This window comes from Cyrtonyx montezumae, unplaced genomic scaffold (genome assembly GCF_038088225.1).
Source record: "Cyrtonyx montezumae isolate F1298 unplaced genomic scaffold, pur_monq_1.0 scaffold_8, whole genome shotgun sequence".
Lineage (NCBI taxonomy): Eukaryota > Metazoa > Chordata > Aves > Galliformes > Odontophoridae > Cyrtonyx > Cyrtonyx montezumae.
This window is the reverse complement of record NW_027072089.1, coordinates 49,378,412-49,399,908: the sequence shown is the minus strand read 5'-3', so window position 1 is coordinate 49,399,908 and position 21,497 is coordinate 49,378,412. Positions and strand designations below refer to the sequence as shown.

The following is a 21,497-nucleotide window of genomic DNA, read 5'->3' as shown; positions in this document are numbered from 1 at the left end:
TTGCAGAGAAGTGAACGTGAAAATAAGGTAAAGAATGGCAGTAATACAATTTTAAACAAATTACAAATAGTACTAGATCCAGTAAAGCCTTCAGGCTGCCTACACACAGTTCTCATTATTCAACTATTCGGCTAAGACAGCCTCTGTATTTTTATGAAGAAGGATATATTTCTTTTCTGTTTATTTCAGGTTACATAAATCTCAGATGAAACCCAAGAAGGACATTTTGTTTCTTCCTCCATTTTTCGCTCAGTGAGAAACAATATGACTATTTAACACTCACGGTAATACAGGTGCAGATACAAGAGGTCATTTAGCAGGAATTGAAAAGATAACTCAAAAACTTCACTTGGCTTTATGAAGACAAAATACTGGAGGACGTTGTATTTGCTCTCATTTCATTCCCCTAAACAACACAGCTTATCTTAGCTAGGCTCTGAGCTAACCCTCAGGCTTTTTTAATGTATACACTAGATGCGAGTATGCCCCTTTCATATAGCATCTCTTTATAGCACGTGAAACTTCATAAATTTAATGTAGAGTATATTTGGAATTGTCTCACTCTTTGAAACTCCTATCATGAGCAATTTCTTTCTGTTCAAGAAGCGTTTAGATGAGGTGCTAAGGGATTTGATTTAGTAGTTGGGTAGGGATAGTGATAGGAGGATGGTTGGACTAGATGATCTTGTAGGTCCTTTCCAACCTTATGAACCTATGAATTTCATCATGAGCCAGCCTTGTTCTATCTGGTTACAGCCTACAAACAAAGACAGGCTGGTGGACACGGTATTACGATTCCCTTTTGGTCAGAGATTCTCCTAGCTTACAGAAGAAAACCATCACACATTCTGCTAAGAAAGGCAGTGTGCTCTTCAACACTCATAACTGGAAAAACTAAATAATGGCTAATGGGGGAATCTGACTGGCACATCAGGCAAAACTTTCACCTGAAAAACTGCTGTGGCTTGTTTTTGTTTTTCAGATAATCTATTTAAAATGAACTAGCATAGCAATCATTTAAGAATGTTGGATAATTATTCACTGAAATGACTTAATAAAATATAATTTAAGAAGAGTTAAGTAAGGCACCAGAGGTCCTTCTGGTCCACTGTGGTTTCTCCAGCAGCAGGTGCTCAACAAGAGATGTATAAGCCCAAGATCCCCAGAGAGTGTGCAAATCTGCACCTACTGAGCTCAGGAACCTTCCTGAACCAAACCAGGTTTCTGCATAGTTAGCAACCCTCAGATTTCTTTTATGAACTTGTCCTATCTCCCCCAAAGGCCACAATGACTTTATAAAATAGCTTCACCTCTACATGCTGCCACTAACATGGTATGGACTGCAACAATGCCCTACTCTCCCACATCACTAGCATGTCTTTTATGGCCAAACAGTCACGCATAGGATTTCTGCCTATCTATCAACCATGCTCCTAGCAAAGATAATACAGCAATGCAGAGGAAGTGGCCTGCAGTTATGCAATGAAGCCAGAAGAGAAGAGCCCTTGTTAGATGAGACTCCAACAGCTAGGAAGTCTTTTGTACCCTGGAGTTCAGATCAGTCAGTTGCTTTTGAAGCACATCAGACTAAGTCTCACAGCTTCTGTCCACCGAGTTAAGTTCAGGCATGAGCAAAGGTAGCAGTGTTTATTTATCCAAAGGGCAAGGGTGAACAAGACAGACCTGTTCTTATACCACCCAACCTCCACAAGAAGTAGCAGGCAGCAAATCACAAACAGTAAAACTAACGCAGCACGGCGTTTCTCTGAATGTGCAGATCTTCAGTGGCTTCTGGTCTGACCTTAATCTCTGACTGTAGATGCAGGGTTGGAAGAAGTAAGCCTGCTTATTGATCCAGCTTTCACCCTCCCATTACGTCCTATCACTCATTTACACCTCCACTTCCATCTTCCCCATCTTGTGTCACTCCACATGTTAAACCACTGGAATGATCCACGTTAAGAATAACCTCTCCCTCCACTCATATGGTCAGGCAAAACAAACAACTTTACCAGGACACAGCTGAGGGCACGATGCAGGCATAAAAATAGCAAACTGGAGTGGATGGAGACAGGGGAGGCTGCCAGTGGATGGAGATGGAGAAGAAAGAGGAGGATAGCTCAGCCTGGCAGCACAAATCAGACAAACACTCAAGAAACTGTGCTGAGTGTTCCTTAGCATGCATGCTTAACAGCAGTGTGATTCAGATTTGCCTAAACTATGAAACCTGGGGAGAAAAATAATGGATGTAAGGGGAAAACAAGTATCACATACATATAACAACTCAAAAAAAGTGTATGAACTAGAATGTCTGTCAGCCGGTAAAATACCTTCCAGGTTTAAAATCCACATCATCAGGTCCCAACAGGAATTCACCCTAACTACACTAGGAAAACCTGCCCAGAAATAGTAAATGATGACAGAACTCAGCCAGCCAGCGAGTACAGCAAACAAAGAGTGCTCAGAATAAAGGAACTCTTGCTGGGAGCAAATGCCTGGAATTCCCCGTGCACTCAAGCTGACTGTCAGAGGCAGGACTTTCTCCTCGTTATACCCCAAATTCAGTAAAGCAACCCTTCATAAACTGATTAACAAACACACTGCTTCACATTTCCCTTTTGGTGTCTGAAAGTATGCAAAGCAATGCATTCTTATTAAAAAACAAAACAAAACAACAACAACAAAAAAAGCAAAAAACAAAAAACCCACCTCACCTGATTATACTGTATGTAACAATTTCTATTTCTTTGTTTTTAAGAAAGGGAAAAAGTAAATGAAAACTCTGATTTACTGCAAACTTTTAAACTTCATGTTCTCCCTAGAATAGGCAAGTTGACACCTATCATGTAAGCATGGCTCAGGAATGGAATTAGCATGAGGCAATGCTCCTAATCATTATGGAATAATAATAATAAAAAAAAGATACACCTTTCAATGTGTTTATGCTTTAAGTAATAGTATTGCTGCATGTGTTTCAACATCTTTTTCTCCTTAAATACATTCTATTAGGAAAATAAAGCCCTAGCAAATACAAAATAGAAGCTGCTTCTTTTTTCTACACGATTTGCTAAACTGATTATGATAAATAATGAAACCTGCTTTCACAGATTCGTAGAATGGCTTGGGTTGGAAGGGATTACCTATGATCTCTGTCCTTAATTCCTTAAACCACTTGCTAGCAAAATCATCAATGTTGCCAGAACTCTTCCTTCAAACCTCCCTTGAGGAGCCCAACGCAAAACATACACTCTCAAAAGGACAGCACTTACCATGAGATCCACAGATGACCTCCCTGCTGCTAGAACAGGGAGCTGTCACCAGTGCTTCAAAGCTACTCACCTGGGAACTGAAGAACTTAGCATTAAATGCCTGGAACTGGGCATTCATAACTCAATGTATTTAAGAAACCGTGATTCTTAAAGCAACTGTTAGAGAATATTCTGAAAATGCAGACCTGCATACAAAACTGAAAAGAGGAACTTCCTCCTCTCCTCAAGTTCATTTCCTTCCCCTAAATAGGTAGACTCTTCCAGAGGTAATATCTCCTATTTATTTCCATGGAAACTACAACAGGTACAAAGACAACAAAAACACTGTTTGCTAGAGAAGACTCTCAGCTATAAAACACTATTTTTTCAACACAGTCACCACCATTAGCTAAGCATTCTCACCAGCAATGGACAAGAGCCTGCATGCCTCACTCACACAAACCTGCACCAGCGAAGGTGACCCACTGTCGCTGTTGTCACTGTTGAAACGCACCACCCACTGTCTCACTGTGCTCACATCCACCAGCTGATCTTCATAAATGTCCAGCAAGCATCAATGTCAGCAGGTGCCAGTCTGTCCACATGGAGGAATTCAATGACACACCTTTGCTTCACATGCACTTTCATATCAGACACCCTTCCTTCAGACTGCCCCTTTGCTGCCATCTCTCACATGGCAGCAACACATAATGGAGTATAGGTGGAAAGGTTTAACCTCTACTGCCATACGTATCACCACCATCATAAAATAGGAGGCATTATTTTTTTGGAGCAGCTCTTGTAGATAGGCACAAGAATACATAATTACAACTTTTCAAATATTGAAAACTGTATTTATCTCTTTCCCTTTCAAACTGGAGTGTTCTTTTCTCAAGAGAAAGTATATCCAGTTTCCTTAGTCTCTTCTTGTTCTTGATGCTCTAGAAAGCATCAAAAGTTTTTTTTTTGTTTTTTTTTGAAGTTCAGTTCCCAGTACTAGGATACAATATCCCAGCTGAAGACTCACTACTGTAAAAGAGAATGACACAATTAATTCATGTGTTTTTTGTAATTCATGCCTAATTAACGTAGCTTAGAATGACTTAACTCATTGCTTGTGGTCCACTACTATAACAACGAATTCTTCTAGCACTATAAGCAGCTATGTTCCTTCTCTTGTTTTCTTTCACCCCTTTCCAGAGGTTTGTTCCTGAGAGGCTGTCAAAAAGGGATCAGCAGTTGGCCTGCTGGAGACAACTGCGTTTGACAGGCTGAAATGGTATTAGCAAGATCTGAGGGCAACTTGCTGTTCTAAATTCTCTTCGAAGTGTACAAGTCACAACCACTAACAGAGAAAATACGAGGAATGGAGATGGACATTTTTTTTTTTTAAAAGAAAGCCAAGTGAAAAAGTATTTTAACAGTAAGATGATTCCTTTTCTAGTAACCACTCCTTACTATTTCTGCTCCTTTAATCATAATCTACAACTCTTTTTTTTCCCACAAACCACAAGTGCTGAATCATGTAAGACCTAAATTGACCTAAAAATAACAAAATTCTGCTACTTGCAGCGTTTCCCCGAGGGAGATCAAGAAGTTCAAAATGTTTTCTCTCAGTGACACACAGCATTAGGGACTGCAACAACAACAAAAAGGCGTTCTGATCTTCTAAAATAATATTGCTTATGAGAAGGGTTCCAAACAACGGTCTTCCTTTCTGTTAAATTAGGCAAATCATAAAGAACAATTAAGGAATGCCCACAGTATTCTCCTAAGGAAACTGGCAGCCCGTGGTGTGGACAGGTTCACTCTTCTCTGGGTGGAGAACTGGCTGGAGGGCCATGCCCAGAGGGTAGTGGTTAATGGAGTTAAGTCCAGCTGGCGTCCTGTTACGAGTGGTGTCCCCCAAGGGTCAGTTTTGGGGCCCATCTTGTTTAATATCTTTATTGATGACCTAGACGAGGGAATTGAGTGTACCCTCAGTAAGTTTGCAGATGACACAAAGCTGGGAGGATGTGTCAAACTGCCTGAGGGTAGGGAGGCCCTTCAGAGGGATTTGGATAGGCTGAATAGCTGGGCTGAGCAAAATGGGATGAGGTTCAATAAGACCAAGTGCCGGGTCCTGCACTTTGGCCACAATAACCCCATGCAATGCTATAGGCTTGGGGCAGAATGGCTTGAAGAATGTAGAGAGGAAAAGGACCTGGGGGTGTTGGTTGATGCTCGGCTCAACGTGAGCCGGCAGTGTGCCCAGGTGGCCAAGAAGGCCAACAGCATCCTGGCCTGTATTAGAAATAGTGTAGCCAGCAGGAGCAGGGAGGTGATCATCCCCCTGTACTCAGCTCTGGTACGGCCGCACCTCGAGTACTGTGTTCAGTTTTGGGCCCCTCACTACAAGAAGGACATTGAGGCCCTGGAGCGTGTTCAGAGAAGGGCAACAAAACTGGTGAGGGGTCTGGAGCACAAGTCTTATGAGGAGCGGCTGAGGGAGCTGGGATTGTTTAGTCTGGAGAAGAGGAGGCTCAGAGGAGACCTTATTGCACTCTACCACTTCCTGAAGGGGGGTTGTGGTGAGGAGGGGGTGGGCCTCTTCTCCCTGATAAATAATGACAGGACGAGAGGGAATGGCCACAAGTTGCGCCGGGGAAGATTTAGATTAGACCTGAGGAAGCATTTCTTTTCTGAAAGAGTGATCAGGCACTGGAATGGCCTGCCTAGGGAGGTGGTTGAGGCACCATCCCTAGCGCTGTTCAAGAAGCGTTTAGATGAGGTGCTAAAGGATTTAATTTAATTTAGTAGTTGGGTAGAGATAGTGATAGGAGGATGGTTGGACTAGATGATCTTATAGGTCCTTTCCAACCTTATGAACTTATGAACTTATGAATGATGAGCAGATCTGAAAGCAGAAATGTCCTTCGTGGTACTATAAAACACCGTTTCACCAAAATCAGACTGAAGAACAATTATTATTTTTTTCCATTTTAAGAACAAAAATAAAGTGTGTTCTTCTGCACAGAAGAAAATTTTAGTCATGGTTGATAATCTAAAAAAATGCTTTTTCATAAGGGACACAAGGCTGCACAGCAAATGAGAAGACATGTCACTGCCATCCAGAGGGCCCTAGACAGGCTTGAGAAATGGGCCCAGGTGAACCTTGTGAGGTTCAACAAATCAAAATGCAAGATCGTGCACCTGGGCTGAGGCAACTCCCATTACCAATACAAGCTGGTGCATGAAAGGATTGAGAACAGACCTGCTGAAAAAGACCAGGGGTTACTGGAGGACAGCAAGCTGGACATGAGCCAGCAACATGCCCTTGCAGCCCAGAAAGCAAACCATATACTGGGCTGCATTAAAAGAAATGTGGGCAGCAGGTTGAGGGAGGTGATCCTACCCCTCTACTCTGCACTGGTGAGGCCTCATGTGGAGTACTGCATCCAGATGTGGAGTCCTCAGTACAGGAGAGACACAGACCTGTTGGAATGTGTCCAGAGGAGAGCCACAAAAATGATCCACAAAACAGAACACCTCTCCTATGAGGACAGACAGAAAGAGCTGGGGCAGTTCAGCCCAGAGAAGAAAAGGCTGCGAGGTGACCTGCCTTTCAGTATCTAAAGGGAGCTACAGGAAAGAAGGGGATTGACTCTTAAGCAGGGTCTGTGGTGACAGAACAAGGGGAAATGGTTTCAAGCTCAAACAGGGTAGATATAGGTTAGATATAAGATGATCTTTTACAGTGAAGATGGTGAGGCACTGGAACAAGCTGTCTAATTATGTGGTTGATGTCTATTCTGTCTTGTTCCTGAAGACTTTCAAGGATCTAGCTGTGGTGTCCCTGTTCACTGCAGGGGAGTTGGACTAGATGGCCTTCACAGGTCCCCTCAGACTCTAAGGGTTCTATGATTCTATGTGACAGAACAAAACAATATAATGCAATGGAGTTTTTGAAAAAAACTAGTCAAAATATGAGACAGATCTTGTAACACCTGAGAAGAATAAAGGTAACTGTCATTAACAATACCCTTCGGGCTGCGCTGGTGCTGTTGCAGAGATCTTAGCACATATGCCTCTTAACCACAACTCTGTTGATGCTCTCTTGGAATTATAAAGTCATTTATTCTAATTCTATAAAAATACAAAACCAATTCTGTAAGAAATATCAAGTCAGTATTTATATGCTACTGTATAAACCCACAGTATACCTACACCTTGAACACTGTGAGCAGCTACAGCCTCCAATTGCAAACAGGGTCTGGTCTATGTAGGAGAAACATGGAAAGGCAAGAAGAATGAGCAAAGATATGGAAGAAGTCCTGTGAGAGAACCAGTTATACAGACTCCTTAAGCTGAAAGATAAATATTTGGAGGGATACGGTATGTAATGAGGAGGACAGCGTGGAAGAGATGAAATAACAAAATGACAAATCAGAGAAGATGGACTGGCTTGAAGGGGAAAAAAAAAAGATGAAGAAAAAAGAAAAATCTTAGAGCAGTACTTCCTCACACATGCAATACAAACTTAAAACTAGGTAAGTACTTCAAATATTAAAAAACAGCTATAAATCCACAGAGACTAAGAGAATAAATGCAGGAAACTTTACCATGCCTACTGTGTGCTTGCTGCACTCTTAAAACTCTTCTTCCAGTGCCACTACTGGCCATCATCAGAGATGAGATTCAGTGCTAAATGAACCTGTGATCTGTGCTCACACTTTTTTAATGGTATTACTGAGCTGTGCAAATCAATTCAAGGTAAATTATCTAAGATTCCGTGCATGAACCCTTTGCTTTGGCACAGAAAGTTATGCTGGTGCAGCCTACTGTTCTGTAAGCCTTTTAAAGATATTATTATTAGAAAAAACACAATATGAAAATGAATCACAGTGATTATTGAAAAGACCTACTGTTCACAGCTTAATAGCATCCAGAGAACTGTCACTTATATGAAGAAGATTTTGCTTATTTCAAGTTTTGTGCCAATCTCTAACCTACACAAATTTTCCCACCCCCAAGAAAATCCATAAAAGAGCTCAACGACCTCCCAAATATATACTTAACATGGAAAAATGATTTGCTGGTTTTGTTTTTCAGTTGAAAGTGTTTGTGATTTTGATATTAATGTCACTGCATAACCGGATATTCAGCTGCAAGCACACTGAGCTAACAGCAAGGTATTTGGGTCCACCTATACGCACAGATTTAAGCATTTGCAAAACTAGACCATAGGCAAGACAGGATTTTAGGATGAGCTCTGTTTTTGTGGACCATTCTACTTCTTGCTAGGCTTCCATTCATCAGTGAGAAAAATCAAAACCTGCTCAGAACTTAAGGACAAGCACCAAATTTAATCCCTTATTTCTGCAGTAGCACAGAAAATTCTTGCAGGTTGGATTTTCCAAAATGCGCATTGCTACTTTCCCCTGTTATTATATAATATATTTAATCAATCAAATTCTTTTCTAATTGTAATTTTTTGACTAATCACAATTCCCTGACTAATTATTCTTTCCGTCCATAATACACTCACACTGCTGTTTTTGTATTTTCGGACAGATTTTTTTGTTGACTGTTGTTAATCTAGACAGAAATTCAGCAAGTAATAACTAAGACTAAAACAGTAATTCTTAGAAAGGAAAAAATAAAAGCTTGACTGTTCAATTAAAAGTACATCGTCATAAACGCATTGGCTTGTTCTTCCCCCAAGGAAAAGGCAACACCAGCATCAAAAAAAAAAAAGGAAGCACAAGATGAAGTTCAAGTTAACGGATGCATTTCTGCCAGAAAATATTCTTACTTCAATGTTCAAGGTCTACCAAACTCCACCAGGAAGCCTCACTCTTCTGCAAGACCTGCTTGAAATCCAATCCTTAATGATGTGCTTTCAGGAACACGTGGAAATACCTGATCTCTTCCTTTCTCTAATGTCAAAATAAAATAAATGGCCACGTATTTGTAACATAAGGGCTTTTTATTTACGTTTTCACTCTGCCTTTTCTTTCTGACTCAGGCAGTGAATTCCTCCAGGCAGCTAGCCTGGACCTAAGGCGTTCTGGATCTGACCTCCAGGTCCCACTGCTACAACTGGCTACTCCAACTCTGCAGGTAGAGAGCCAATGGCTGTGTGCAGAGGAAACTGAGGATACAGCTGTCCCTGTTTTACTTAACCATTCTTTGCCTTTTCATGTTTTTCCTACCTGACAGTTCTTAAATTTGATATTATTTAGCTGATATGAAAGAAAGAACGTGGGTGTATGTTAAGAAAAGAATGATCTGCACAGTTCTGTCACTTAACATCCTATGGAAGTGAGGGTGGACGTGATCAAAAAGCGTTCAGCAACTTAACAGAGATAAGACCACTTGCGTATCTTTAGTCTATTTTATCTTGCTAAACAATTTCACAGTTTCAAGCAGGGGGATAATTATATTGCATTAAAATATGTTTAAGTCCTACTGACAGTAATAAGAAAACTCAAAGGGAATGAATTGGCAGAAGTGTCAGAGAACGTTTACTTTTAAAAGATTTAAAAGGCAAAGTTCATCTCTAGTGTCGACATAACGGATAAAGATTCCAATATTCTTCTTGACTAAGGATAAATATTCTTTCAAAACATCCAACACAGGTTTTTAAAACAAATTCAAGTAGATTGATTACCAGAGTCCACTTTAAACCAACCAAAATTAATCTACTGATTTAAAGCAAGAAAGCATAATCTCCATGCTTCATATGATAGCTGGAATGTTTACAGCCAGATGTAGCTCCGTTCTGAGAAATTACAGCAAGACTTTCCAAAGTAAAAGACAATATAAACTTAGAACTGCATTGTACAAATTACATCCTTAAGACTGTAACTTGAGTAAAACTCATCTTTTAACAGAAAAGCAAATGAAATTAAATAGGTGGCAGAACAAAAATCACAGCCATAACTTTAAGCAAACTGCAAACACACATTACTCTTGCCACTCATCTGCCTTACTGCTCTGTTTATATTTATCATAAAAAGCTGCTTCAGTACTTGGGGGGAAAATATCATCTGTAAATAAGTTTAGAACACAATAGTATTATTTCATTTTAGGCAAGGAAGACACATAGTCTTCTGTTCATACTGTTGAGCTTGTTCTCTATTCCTCTGCTGAAATTGCTGCCTTCCACAAACCAAATATCCAGTCTGTCGGTGTAGACTACTTTGACATTAAGAGGATAATCCACTGTTGACTATAAATACAATCAATCAATGGTTGAAGTCATGGAAGCGATGAAAAAAAAAATCTGCTAAGGTCTACACTGGCAGTGCTTAACACTGATCCAGAAACTCCAGTTCAAATTGTATCACATGCTGAAGAAAGGGCACACAGCTCAGATTTATGGCTGTTGTGCCAATGAACACTCACTTCTTTGAACCTCTAAACAATGACACTATTATTGCATGAGTAGGTGATATCTTCTGGTCCATAGGTCTCTCTGGCTTCAGTGACAATTTGCATGCATGTGATGATTTATCCCTGCAGTGTATATATATTTTTTTTTCTAAGACTGTGGCCACTGGAGTCAGAAAACTGACTAGTAAACACATTACTTTTACAAAGCACTCAAAAATGGCAAAAGCAGTACCTCAACCAGACATCTTTGGCTTAAGAGACTACAAGAATTAACTGATAATGAAGATAACTGTTTAACATATTATGCTATGTTTACAGTTTCACTGGCTGTGATGGAAAATCTGTTTTAATGCAGCTTATAAATAATGACCATTCATTCTGAAAACTGCCACTTGTAAAAGCCTGCAATGTCGTCATCATCCTTGGACTAATTGGACAGTGCATCTTCATTAAGCAATGTGGTTACTCCTCATGCGTATTTATATTTAGCCTCATTATAATGTGGTTTCAACCACACATGAGGGAACAAACAGAGGAAGTTCTCGCAAAGGTTTTCAAATACACGTTAAGTCTTAACAAACAGATCTGTAATTAAATCTTCTGGAGATTTCAATGTAAATCAGTCTAAGTGCTAAAAATTGCAAGAATTTCTTTCCTGTTGTTTCTTCCCTGAAGGAAGATCTGGAATCAAGATCAATCTGTGATCCAGAGTGAGTGTTAAGGCTGTCCTCTAGACAACAGACAGCAATGCTACCCCTTTGGCTGTTCTTCAGCACCTTGCCATCTGAGGTGGAGGACTGCTGCTGCCTGCACAGCTTACAGAAGGCACCTAAGCAGCAGCCAAGAGCCTGCGAAGGAAGACAAAACAACCACCACAACTGAAAACGTATCAGCCACCTTCACAGATCTGCGGCCAGTGCAAAGACAACGGTCATACAGGCTTTAACCTCTCACTGCCACCTTTCTCAGATTTAAACTTAGGGTATACACTGAAAAACGCCTGATGAACAAAACTATTCTAAGGCTCATAAATGATTGTGTAATATATTTTTGGTTCTGCGATGAAAATCAGTCACTCCTACTTAAAATGATAATTGGAGTTATTAGCCTTCCAGTTGCCATCAAATCAGTATATCTAAATGTAGAAGTAAAAATATTTTTATCCTTATAAAGTGCTATGGAAGTATATAAAGTTTTCAGCTAAAATTGTATCCAAAGACAAAATGTGAAGTAAGTATTTGACTTGGTGCTGGCTCGACTTTCAAAAAGCCCCCAATTAATTTGCATTCATTGAAGTAACACCAGTAAATAACAACAATTTTGAAAACTACAGGAGTTTTAGTACTACAGAAGTTTTAGAAACACTAATAAAAACAGGCTGCTTCACAGCAAAAGTCTGTGTCTTGTGCGATGATTATAAGGCAAGTTGGGTAACAGTGAATACCACTTCACTATCTGTGAAATCAGATGCACAACGTAAGATAGGAAACATTTTATGTGGTGTTACTGCAATAACATAGCACTGAATGTAACGCTGTTGATTCATAAGCAGCAGTATTCATCACCCTCTCTTGAGTAATTGTCTTTTCAGACTGAAATTCATTATTTTTCATTGAAAGCTATGTAAAAGCATATTCTGAAAAAGACAAAGAAAAATAAGAAAAGCAAATTTATGATACTGAGATAGGAAAAGCTAGAAACAAATTCAGAAACGGATACCTACTCCTCATCTTTTCTGGAGCACTCTCGCTCATTGGCGATAAAGCATAGGGCTTCCTATGGTTCACAGTCTCTGCCTTTACGCTGCTGGCAGAAGAGCTATAGTCTACTCAAACCACTCCAATTTTAAGCCACAACTGTTTTCAGTTATTTTTCAGAGTATTTTTCAAATAATTAAAATAAAGAAATTAAAGAAAATTGGGGCAGATATTTATAATTTTAAAGTTCCGTAGTATGTTGTCACTTCAAGAAGTTCTGTTGGTTTGTTTTTCAACACTGCCCTAGACTTGTTTGCCATTTGATCCCCATTCCAATTTTCTGGTTCTGCAACTGTATGGCTAAAGTAACACTTTGTTATTTCTGAAAGCACTACTGACTGACCAACTCACTAGCAGCAAACTTAACCCTCAAAGAGAATAGGAATGATTTGATCTCAGGTATGAAATGTTTACAATTTAGTACTTGAATACTGACTAATCAGGACATTAGGGATTTGACTTAATGAAAACCAGATACACTTCCATGAAATCTGTATGCAAGCAGGTATTTCATACTGAGGGAAAGGCATCGTAGGGCATCAGCAAAACCTGCTCTCAGCAGGAAAAGAGCACAATTTCCATCTCTGCTGTTAATTAATCGTATGCCTACAGCACAAAAATGAGAGCTATTGCAAAAAATAAATGATAAAAAAATATATATAATCTGTTGCATAACTGTTACTTCTCCCCAGTATCCACTCCTTATCCATATCAGTCTTCTTGACGATATTAGTCTCTGTGTGAAGAATGAGGAGTTGCCAACAACTCGGTTAGCATACACAGTATTTGAAAGTGCTCTTCTTTGTCAGACTCCTTTAGTACTTTAAGTTGTTCATTCAGGGTAGTAATAACACTGTCGTACCCACACAACTTCCTCATTATCTGGCCTTCTAGATCTTTTCCAAGTTTATAATGACAGCTAAAGAACCACCAGCATACATCTTAGACCAAGAAAAAGGCAAATGAAAACGTTTAAAGTCTATCTGATTCTTAGAAGTTAATTCTGAATTCAAACTACAGTAACATTAACTGTCACAGGTAGTTATAAAAACCTGGGGTTGTTCATCCTACCTCAAACGATACACAAAGACAAAGTAAAAATCTAGCTAAAAAAAAAATCAAAGAAAAATCAAATGAAGCCACTGGTGGCTTTATTCATTGTCATCTCTCTTTTATAATATTCTCACATAAAACACAGTATATTCTCATACTCCTGAGAAACATGGCAATACTGGAAGTTATATGAAAACCAAAAATGTAAGATGATGTTGTTTTCTAACTCCTTTGGGCTCCATAAAGTACACATTACAAGGAAACTTATACATGTTGTGACCAAAAAGCATATTGAAGTCACAGCATTAACAGCACAACTGAAGGAAGTTTAACCATATATAAACCTCATTTATCATGTTTTTCATCAGTTATTTAAGTATTCAGTGTCATGATTTTCTGGTGCCTAGATACACACTTCAATAAAATCTCCAGTTCCTCCAAACACTGCGACATATTCCACGTAAACCAGTAATCACCAGGCATTAATGCCAGTATGGATTCCCACATCACATCCAAGAAAGAATGCCTAAGGAAAACCTCTGTAACATCAAATAATGATGATAACTTCATTTCTTTCTTGTGTTTTTACAATGCAGATATGACAAAAGAAAATGTGGAGGAAAATTCAAGTCACAAACTCTAATGACCATAACTAAAAATGCAGAGCAAACCACGGGCCAGCTGAATCTGAAGCACTTTTCCTGGCAATGCCTACATAAACATCTCGCTTTTGAAAGTTGAATTAAAGAATTCGCCTGACTGATAAAATAGATTTACCAATTATTTTTAAAGCCAGCATTCTAAAATCAGCACAAGGGACTACATTTGCACAATTCAGTGTTTTATGAAGGTTTAACAAAATATTTTACCTTCCTAAAAACAATCTTAGCAAAGGAAGAAGAGTCTTTTGACAAGTCTCCCCACTCCCCAAAAACCAGATGAAGTATTTGTGTGTTTCCTACTAAGCAAGTGACTCATGTTCACTGGTGACTAGTTTGTATAGGCAAACATTAGACTACACACTTTGGCTGTAGTTAGTTGACTGCCTGCTAAATACATACACAGACCTGATCCCTTGAACCTGATTTGAAAGAATACAAGTTAAAGGAATATATACATACAGATGTGTTGTGCTCACAAACACTTCAGCAAAGACAACTGAATTTGAATACATACATGCTTACATAACACAAAATGTTTTTCCACAGCTACTAGCATAATATGCCCTTAATACGTTCACTCTGTTCCACAAAGGACAAAATAAATCCCCATCAATAAAGGATTAAAAATGGCACAGGTCAATTCCTGTTAACTTTAGCAACTATCAATCAACACTTTGCCAAAAATAACAACAACAACAAACCAAACACCTTTTCCAATGTGCTGTGCATGCCTCATTTCAGTATTAAAGCCTCTCTGCTGATTCCACTCTGGAATATGGTGCTAAGGTAATGCCTAAAGAAGTAATCAGAAGAAAATTTACCTTGATTCCTTTTATGAGTTCAATGAAGAAACTACAATGGGCACATGACCAACTCACATTTTTTAATTTCTTAAAAAAATCAAGCCTTAGGTGTTATTATTTATATAACTAGACCACACTCATCACTCCTGCACATTTTGGTAAAAATTTCCTAGTTAACAGAAGTAATGAAAAGCACCACAAAAATCATAATAGAAATGAAGAGACCTTTGATTTTGTTTTGTATCAATTTTATAAATCATCAAGGGTAGCAAACCTAAAATAAATTAAGAAATAACGTCTTAAAAATTAAGTAAAACTATGTGTGTGTGTTTTTGGGGGGGAGGGGGGGAGGGTAGGGAGGAGCACAATTTACACATTCTTAAAACAATATTAAAATAACATTTGTTTCAAAGTGTTTATCACTGGAGAAGCAGGCTGTTTGGCTTATATTTTGGAGAGATCCATGCAATTAGAAGACCCTACAAACAAAACGGTAAAATACAGATTAAAGGTATAAACATGAATCTCATTCTCAGTCAACTTCTTGGAAGTTCCATCAAACATTTGAATTAGAATACGTTTTCACCCACAGGAAATCAGTACTTTCAAATCCACTTCCTCAAAAGGCTAACTTTCACAATTAAGTACATACTAGTTAATTTGTATGCAATTAAGCATGCATATCCAGGCATCCCCAAAATGTCACAAATATATTCGAATTAGTGCACAGCTGTTGGCCATACTGTGCCTTCAATGAAGCTGCATATCATCAGGTGTCTCTCTTTAAGGACTTGTGGAATTGTGCATTCATTTTCAGGCACTTTGCATGAAGCTTATTTGAAATACATCTTAAACTAAAATACACTGATTTTTAAGACAAAGATTTACACGACTACTTTTACCCAAAAATTTCATTTATGTAATTTATACTGCAGCACAGCTCAACACTACTGTTAAAAATCCTAAAATCACCTCTTTCCTCGTTCAGAGAAAGAAGGGTCACGTTTGTCAAGTTTTAGAACGTGCCAAAATTGATCCCTGAAGCACTACCTGAACTCTGCCTAAGTCAGCATTATTTCTTTTTCCTTTACACCTGCTTTTAGATACAGAGGATAGAATAGCAAGCACTGAATAGACACTATTAAATACTGTATGGGTTGCTCTGGTTCAGAAGGCCTTATTCCAAACATCAGGAATCAGCAATGCTTAGCACAGAATGCCACAATTACTGTTTGACTGATGATTACTGTCCGAGTATTTGTTTTTATATTTGCCCTTGCACCAAAACACTATATGGGTCAAAAGTTATTTCAGCTGGAATCACAATTTCACTTTAAGTTATCATTAACTTAAACTGGAGTAGAATCAAGCCCTGAAGCACGATAGCACATTTTTTTTTTAATCTGTCTTGCTCATGCATCTTCCTGGAGAGAAAAAAGCATGCTATAGCAACAGGAATTAAAAAAAAAATCTAGCCCTACTATTCATTTTACAAACACATAACCTACACACTGGTCAAAGACAACAGACACGAATAGATGAAACTCACACATAAAATACGTGTTTTAGAGCTAAATAATCAGTCTTCCTTTTTTAAGCTTGCAATAACTTTTTTTCCTAAGATCTATTTTTCAAAGCACGTCACATTCATCAGAAATCCTACTTAATTAAAAAACAGAGTTAAGAATTTTATTTTTTTAATTATAAACCAAAACTGACTTTGAATCAAGATTTCAAATGAATTACTACTTGCTCCAAATTCCCCAGGCCCCATTCCTTTTTCTCTCCATGATGAATAAGCTTTTCCCTTCTAAGAGGTATGCAACAGTGAGTTCAATCGACCCAGGTATAGTTAGCTTCTCTGAAAACAGAAGTTTTTCAAAAGCATCATTAAAAAAAAAAAAAGCTTCTCCAACCCCTATAGAAAGTCCAGTTCTTCCTTCTCTCCCAGAAACTCAGGAAAAAAGATGTACTACAGAGAACTACAAAATGCCAGTAGTTATTTTACCCAAATCAAAGTGGGAAAAAAAAAACAAAACCAAGGATAAAAAACAAAAATGCCTCAGAACTGAAATACCTGCAGAAGACATATTTTATGTCAAACCTGACTTCCATTTCTAAAAAGAGTTTCTCATTTCCACTACCTTGCATCTACCAATTGAGCAATTATGCCCCATGTGGGTGTACCTTACAGTCGTTTTCTTAACATCTGCATTCTGTGTTAAATTCTAACTGAACAAGATGTCTGATATTTTTTCTTTATCTTGAACCTTCAAAGTGTAGCTTTACCAGAGGCAAAACCACACACCAGAGAATATGAGTCATATAATAAAGAAACGACTCTTCCCCTTCTCCCTCTTCCACCCTGGAGCTATAATAACCTAAAGACACTGTATTGTAAATGGCTTCTTGGTAATACTGATAGCACGAACAGCTCATAATCATGTAGCCAATAAATGAAGATCTTTATAGTCCTTACTGTATCTGTAACAAATTGCTCCTGATACATATTGATATATGCATACATATATATATAATGCTAAGGCCAGGTAAAAATTGTGTTACTGTAAGCATAATTTTCAATAATATTCATGTCTGCGCACTTGATTTTTACCATGCAGAAAATACAGAATAAACTACACGTTCTTACTTAAACAATAATGTAAAGAAGATAAAAATAAACAAATGAAAGATGTCAATGCAAGTTAATACAAATGGTACCTCTAAGTTGCCTCAAGAGTAACCTCTACACAGAAATCCCTCATTTGCTTATGGTTCTGTTACAAAAGATGGCAACGCTCACATGCAATGAAACCACTGCTCAGGCCAACATCAATAAACAGATAAGGAAGGAAGCCACCTTGCTCGACCACTATTTACATGAATTTCCGTTCTGAAGTGCAATAATATGGAAAATACTAATGGGGGCACTCCATTCTTTTATTTCCTTTTACATCCTCTTCTGCAGGTGAACCGTAACTCTGCAGACTGACATTCAGCATCTAATTCCATATAGGAAAACAGCTTTTGGCAATCTTATTTGAAGTGTAAATAGGTACAATAGTATCAGGAGTTTTGAAAAGACGAACTAAAAACAGAAACAACATTTACAAACATCAGCAAATAAGTCAGTAACACCAAAATCTGGCAACACTAAAACAGGTGCAACCACCAAAGCCTCGAAAGAAAGTTAACCCAGAGGTAATGCTGGCATGTGCTCTGCTTGTGAGCATCTTCCAAAAAGTAAAAGAAAACAAACCACCAACAAAACAAACAATGCATCAGCAAATCAAAGCAAAGAGATGTGTTCCCCCTTAATGCAGAACAAAGCAACGCTTTCTGTTCTTACCTGTGTATAGTCAAAGTCAGAAAGAGGAGCTATGCTCTTGATGTAGTCCATTCGAAATTGGTTTTCTGGGTTGGCCAGTGGAACTGGGGGTATTAAAGTGCTCATAGCTGAAACTATAGTCTAGAATTGGATAGAACAGAAACAAACACGTTAATCTGGATAAATCTTAAGATGTGGGATCAATAGAAGATAATCCAATTTGATCAGCAAAATGGGATTTCTCTCTGCACAACCTTAGAGAGCACAATTCTGACCATTTCCGGTACGCCCAAGCATTTAAGAACAGTATAAAGCGTGTTCTTACCACAATCGCATCTTTAACATTTTTCCGAATATCCAGTATTTTCTGTTTCTTTTCTCTGCATGAAAACAGAAATATTAACACTTTGAATTTGATTCCCGAAGCACTTCAGTCGCTTGCATTTATATTTTTTTTCATTGATCGCTTGTTTATCTGCTCTTCAATCGGTACAGCAACTAACTGAAAATAACAGCAAGGAAATATCTCCATCTGCTTATCCCTTTCCTTGCACAGTGTGAAGAGCAATGCCCATTCATCCCTCACATTTTCTTAAGCCACAGGATCACAGCCACATCTGCAAAGCCTCCCCTGATGGAACTGGAAATAATTCTCCCATTTTATTCATTTCTACTGCAGGCTGCGGACACGCTCTAAATTAATAACATAAAGCTGAAAGTCAGCAGATATTTGAAATTAACACTATGGATTAATCGTGGTTTCCAGGAAAGAGCGCTCGAGAGAGAAAACGATGCACCCTCAGAAATCAGGGTGATTTCTAACAAATGTGCCAAATTAGTTTCAGTTTTATGCTAAGTCAAATACCGGAAAAAACAGCAGCCACCATCACCCTGAATGCGGCTCGACATATATTTGTGCATCGCAGACAGATGCAACATTTAGTTATTTGCCTCTATGTAAAAGTAGTCGCCATGTTGTTGCTACACAGGGGCCTGTCAAGCGCTGCAGTAGCAACAGTGTAAGGTACAGCGAAGGGGCCAGGAGCAGAAACGCAGCCAGCCAGCAGCGGCGATTTCCTTATCCTCGCTCCCTCCCCAAAACGCAGCGCCGAGCCACCGGCACGGAGGATGCGGGCAGAAATTTCCCGACCTCAACCCGCTCCCAGCGTTTAACGAAAAACAAGCCCCGGAGCGCCGGCGATCCTTACTCGGAGTTAAACCCATTGACGTGCAGGATCCTCATCTGTTTCACGATGGTGCTTTTCCCCGACTCGCCGGCCCCTGGAAGAGAAGGGAGAGGGCGCGCGGTGACACGCGGGCCGGGCTGCGGGCGCGCAGCATCTCCCACCTCCGCGGCATCCAGGGGTCCGACCCGGCCCTGCTCGGGGCTCGGGCAGCTCTCTGCCCCGCCAGCCCCCCCGGCCAGGCCCTGCCCTGCCCTGCCCTGCCCCGCCGCCTTACCCAGCAGAAGCAAGCGGTGCGTCGCTTTGTAAGCCAGCCGCTCCTTCTGCAACTGCTTCTCTATTTTTTTGTTGGCTTCTCGCTGCGCTTTCTCATCGATACGCTGATCCTCCGTTTTGCTGTTGCCCAGACACCCCATCGCCGCCGCTCGGGAGGGATGTCAGGCTGCTGCCTGAGCGCACCGGGGTCTTACGGGGGAAGGGGGGGGGGGGGGAGGGGAGGGGGAGGCGGTGAGGAGCAGGCTTTAAATCCCGGTATCCTGCGGCGCTCTCTTCGCTTCTTCCCCCCGCTTTGCTCAAATAAAATGGTCTCTGGCCGCGCTCTGATCAAAACAGAGTTTGTTTGTTTTCCTCCCCGAGGGGGATGCGAGGGGCCGAGGTGGCCGCGCCGAGCCGGGAGGGGCGGGGGAGAGACCCGCGCAGCAACGCCTAACGAGCACTGCGCGGCGAGGCGAGGCGAGGCGGGCTCCTCCTGGCAGCAGCCCGGTGCCGCTCTCCCCGCCGCACGCGCGATCCCTATATTTCTCGGTGAAGGGCTATTTTTGTCTCTCGAACTCAGCACTGCCTCTCTCTGCCAGACCAGGAAACGGGCAGCCCGCAGCCCCTGCGCGCGGGGAAGGCGGGGGAGAAAGGTGGGAGCCGGACCCCGCCACCTGAAGCCCCGCCGGGCCGAGGCCTGCCGCCTCCGCGGGGTCCGCGCCCCTCGCCGCCGCCCCCGGCCCCGCCGCGGCCCTCGCCCGCCCGCCGGCCCTGCTGCCGCGAAAACCTGGAGCTGGCATCCGCCGCCCGCTGGAGGCAGCAGGAGCGTCGGCCCGCGGCTCCCTGCCTCCTCCTCCCGAGGCGGCGGCCGGCCGGCCTCCCCTGAGCCCGCCCCGCCGCGGGGAGCAGCGGCCGCGGTGACGCGCGCCGCTCGCAGAGCCGCGGAGCCGCAGGGAGGGTGGGCGCGGAGCCTCCCGTGCCTCAAAATACCGTCACCCTCTGCTGCCAAGTACTGCTGTTCCTCCAGATCGCCGAGGCTGCGCTCCCGCTGTGGAGGCGCACCAGGGGAAGGAGAACGGGCGCTGCTCTACCTGCGCTTGCCCGTGTTTTCAGGAGGCACTACGGCACGCGGGTGCCGGGTACCTGTGTTGATGGCCCTGTTTGGCACAGAACATGGACACTGTTTCGTTTTCCTCCTCACGTGGACACCGTTCCATTCTCCTCCTCACATGGGCACTGTTTCATTTTCCTTCTTACATAGTCTGTGTGTATATGAGGAGAGAACACTACCGGCAAAAATCCGTAGGTTCTGCCAAGACAGCATCACACTGACCATTTTTTACAACAATTTTTTTCCCCCTTTCCATTTTCCCGTCCTCTGACACAGGTGGGACTGGAAGCACAATTCAGACCACCTGCTGTTTTCAGGGCTGTTGGGCACAAGCTGGAGGGTGAACGGCTCTAGGGAGGAGGTAACACAACTTGCTGTTCTTCGCTGGATGTGTGGAGCCTAATGTATTTCCTATCTGTCTGAAATCTGGCTGGTTTTGGCCTTGTTTTTTTCCCCATCTCCTGCTTAGCAGTTTTATTACTGTATGTACTGAAGATGGGGATATTTGGTTCAGGTTTACTCCTATCTGAGATAACGCTTGGTGCCGACAGGATTAGACAGGATCGTAGTATATCCTGCTTTTACCTTCCTCCAAAAGAGGGAAAGTGTTTCTCATTTCCTCTCTCCCTCTCAAAAACCCCATGGCCCCTTTGGGTCTCTTCTTCCTGAGAAAAGATCACACAGTTCAAGAATGACACGTGCAAGCGACCTGTGCCCAG

The 21,497-nt window shown here is 41.1% G+C and overlaps 1 protein-coding gene across 2 annotated transcripts in view; it reads right to left on the bottom strand.

The window, feature by feature from the left end:
• GNAL (G protein subunit alpha L) overlaps positions 1 to 21,497 on the bottom strand; it is a 178,100-nt gene that overhangs the window by 91,906 nt on the left and 64,697 nt on the right. The window contains exons 1-4 of one of the 2 annotated variants that reach the window (XM_065753562.1): positions 19,690 to 20,280; positions 19,437 to 19,509; positions 18,554 to 18,608; positions 18,250 to 18,369 (exon numbers count right to left, since the gene is read on the bottom strand). In XM_065753562.1, the coding sequence (XP_065609634.1) occupies positions 18,250 to 18,369; positions 18,554 to 18,608; positions 19,437 to 19,509; positions 19,690 to 19,828 (387 nt within the window). In that variant the 5' untranslated portion in view covers positions 19,829 to 20,280. Of the gene's footprint in view, positions 1 to 18,249; positions 18,370 to 18,553; positions 18,609 to 19,436; positions 19,510 to 19,689; positions 20,281 to 21,497 lie in introns of those variants that run through there. The other variant, XM_065753561.1, reaches the window with a different exon arrangement.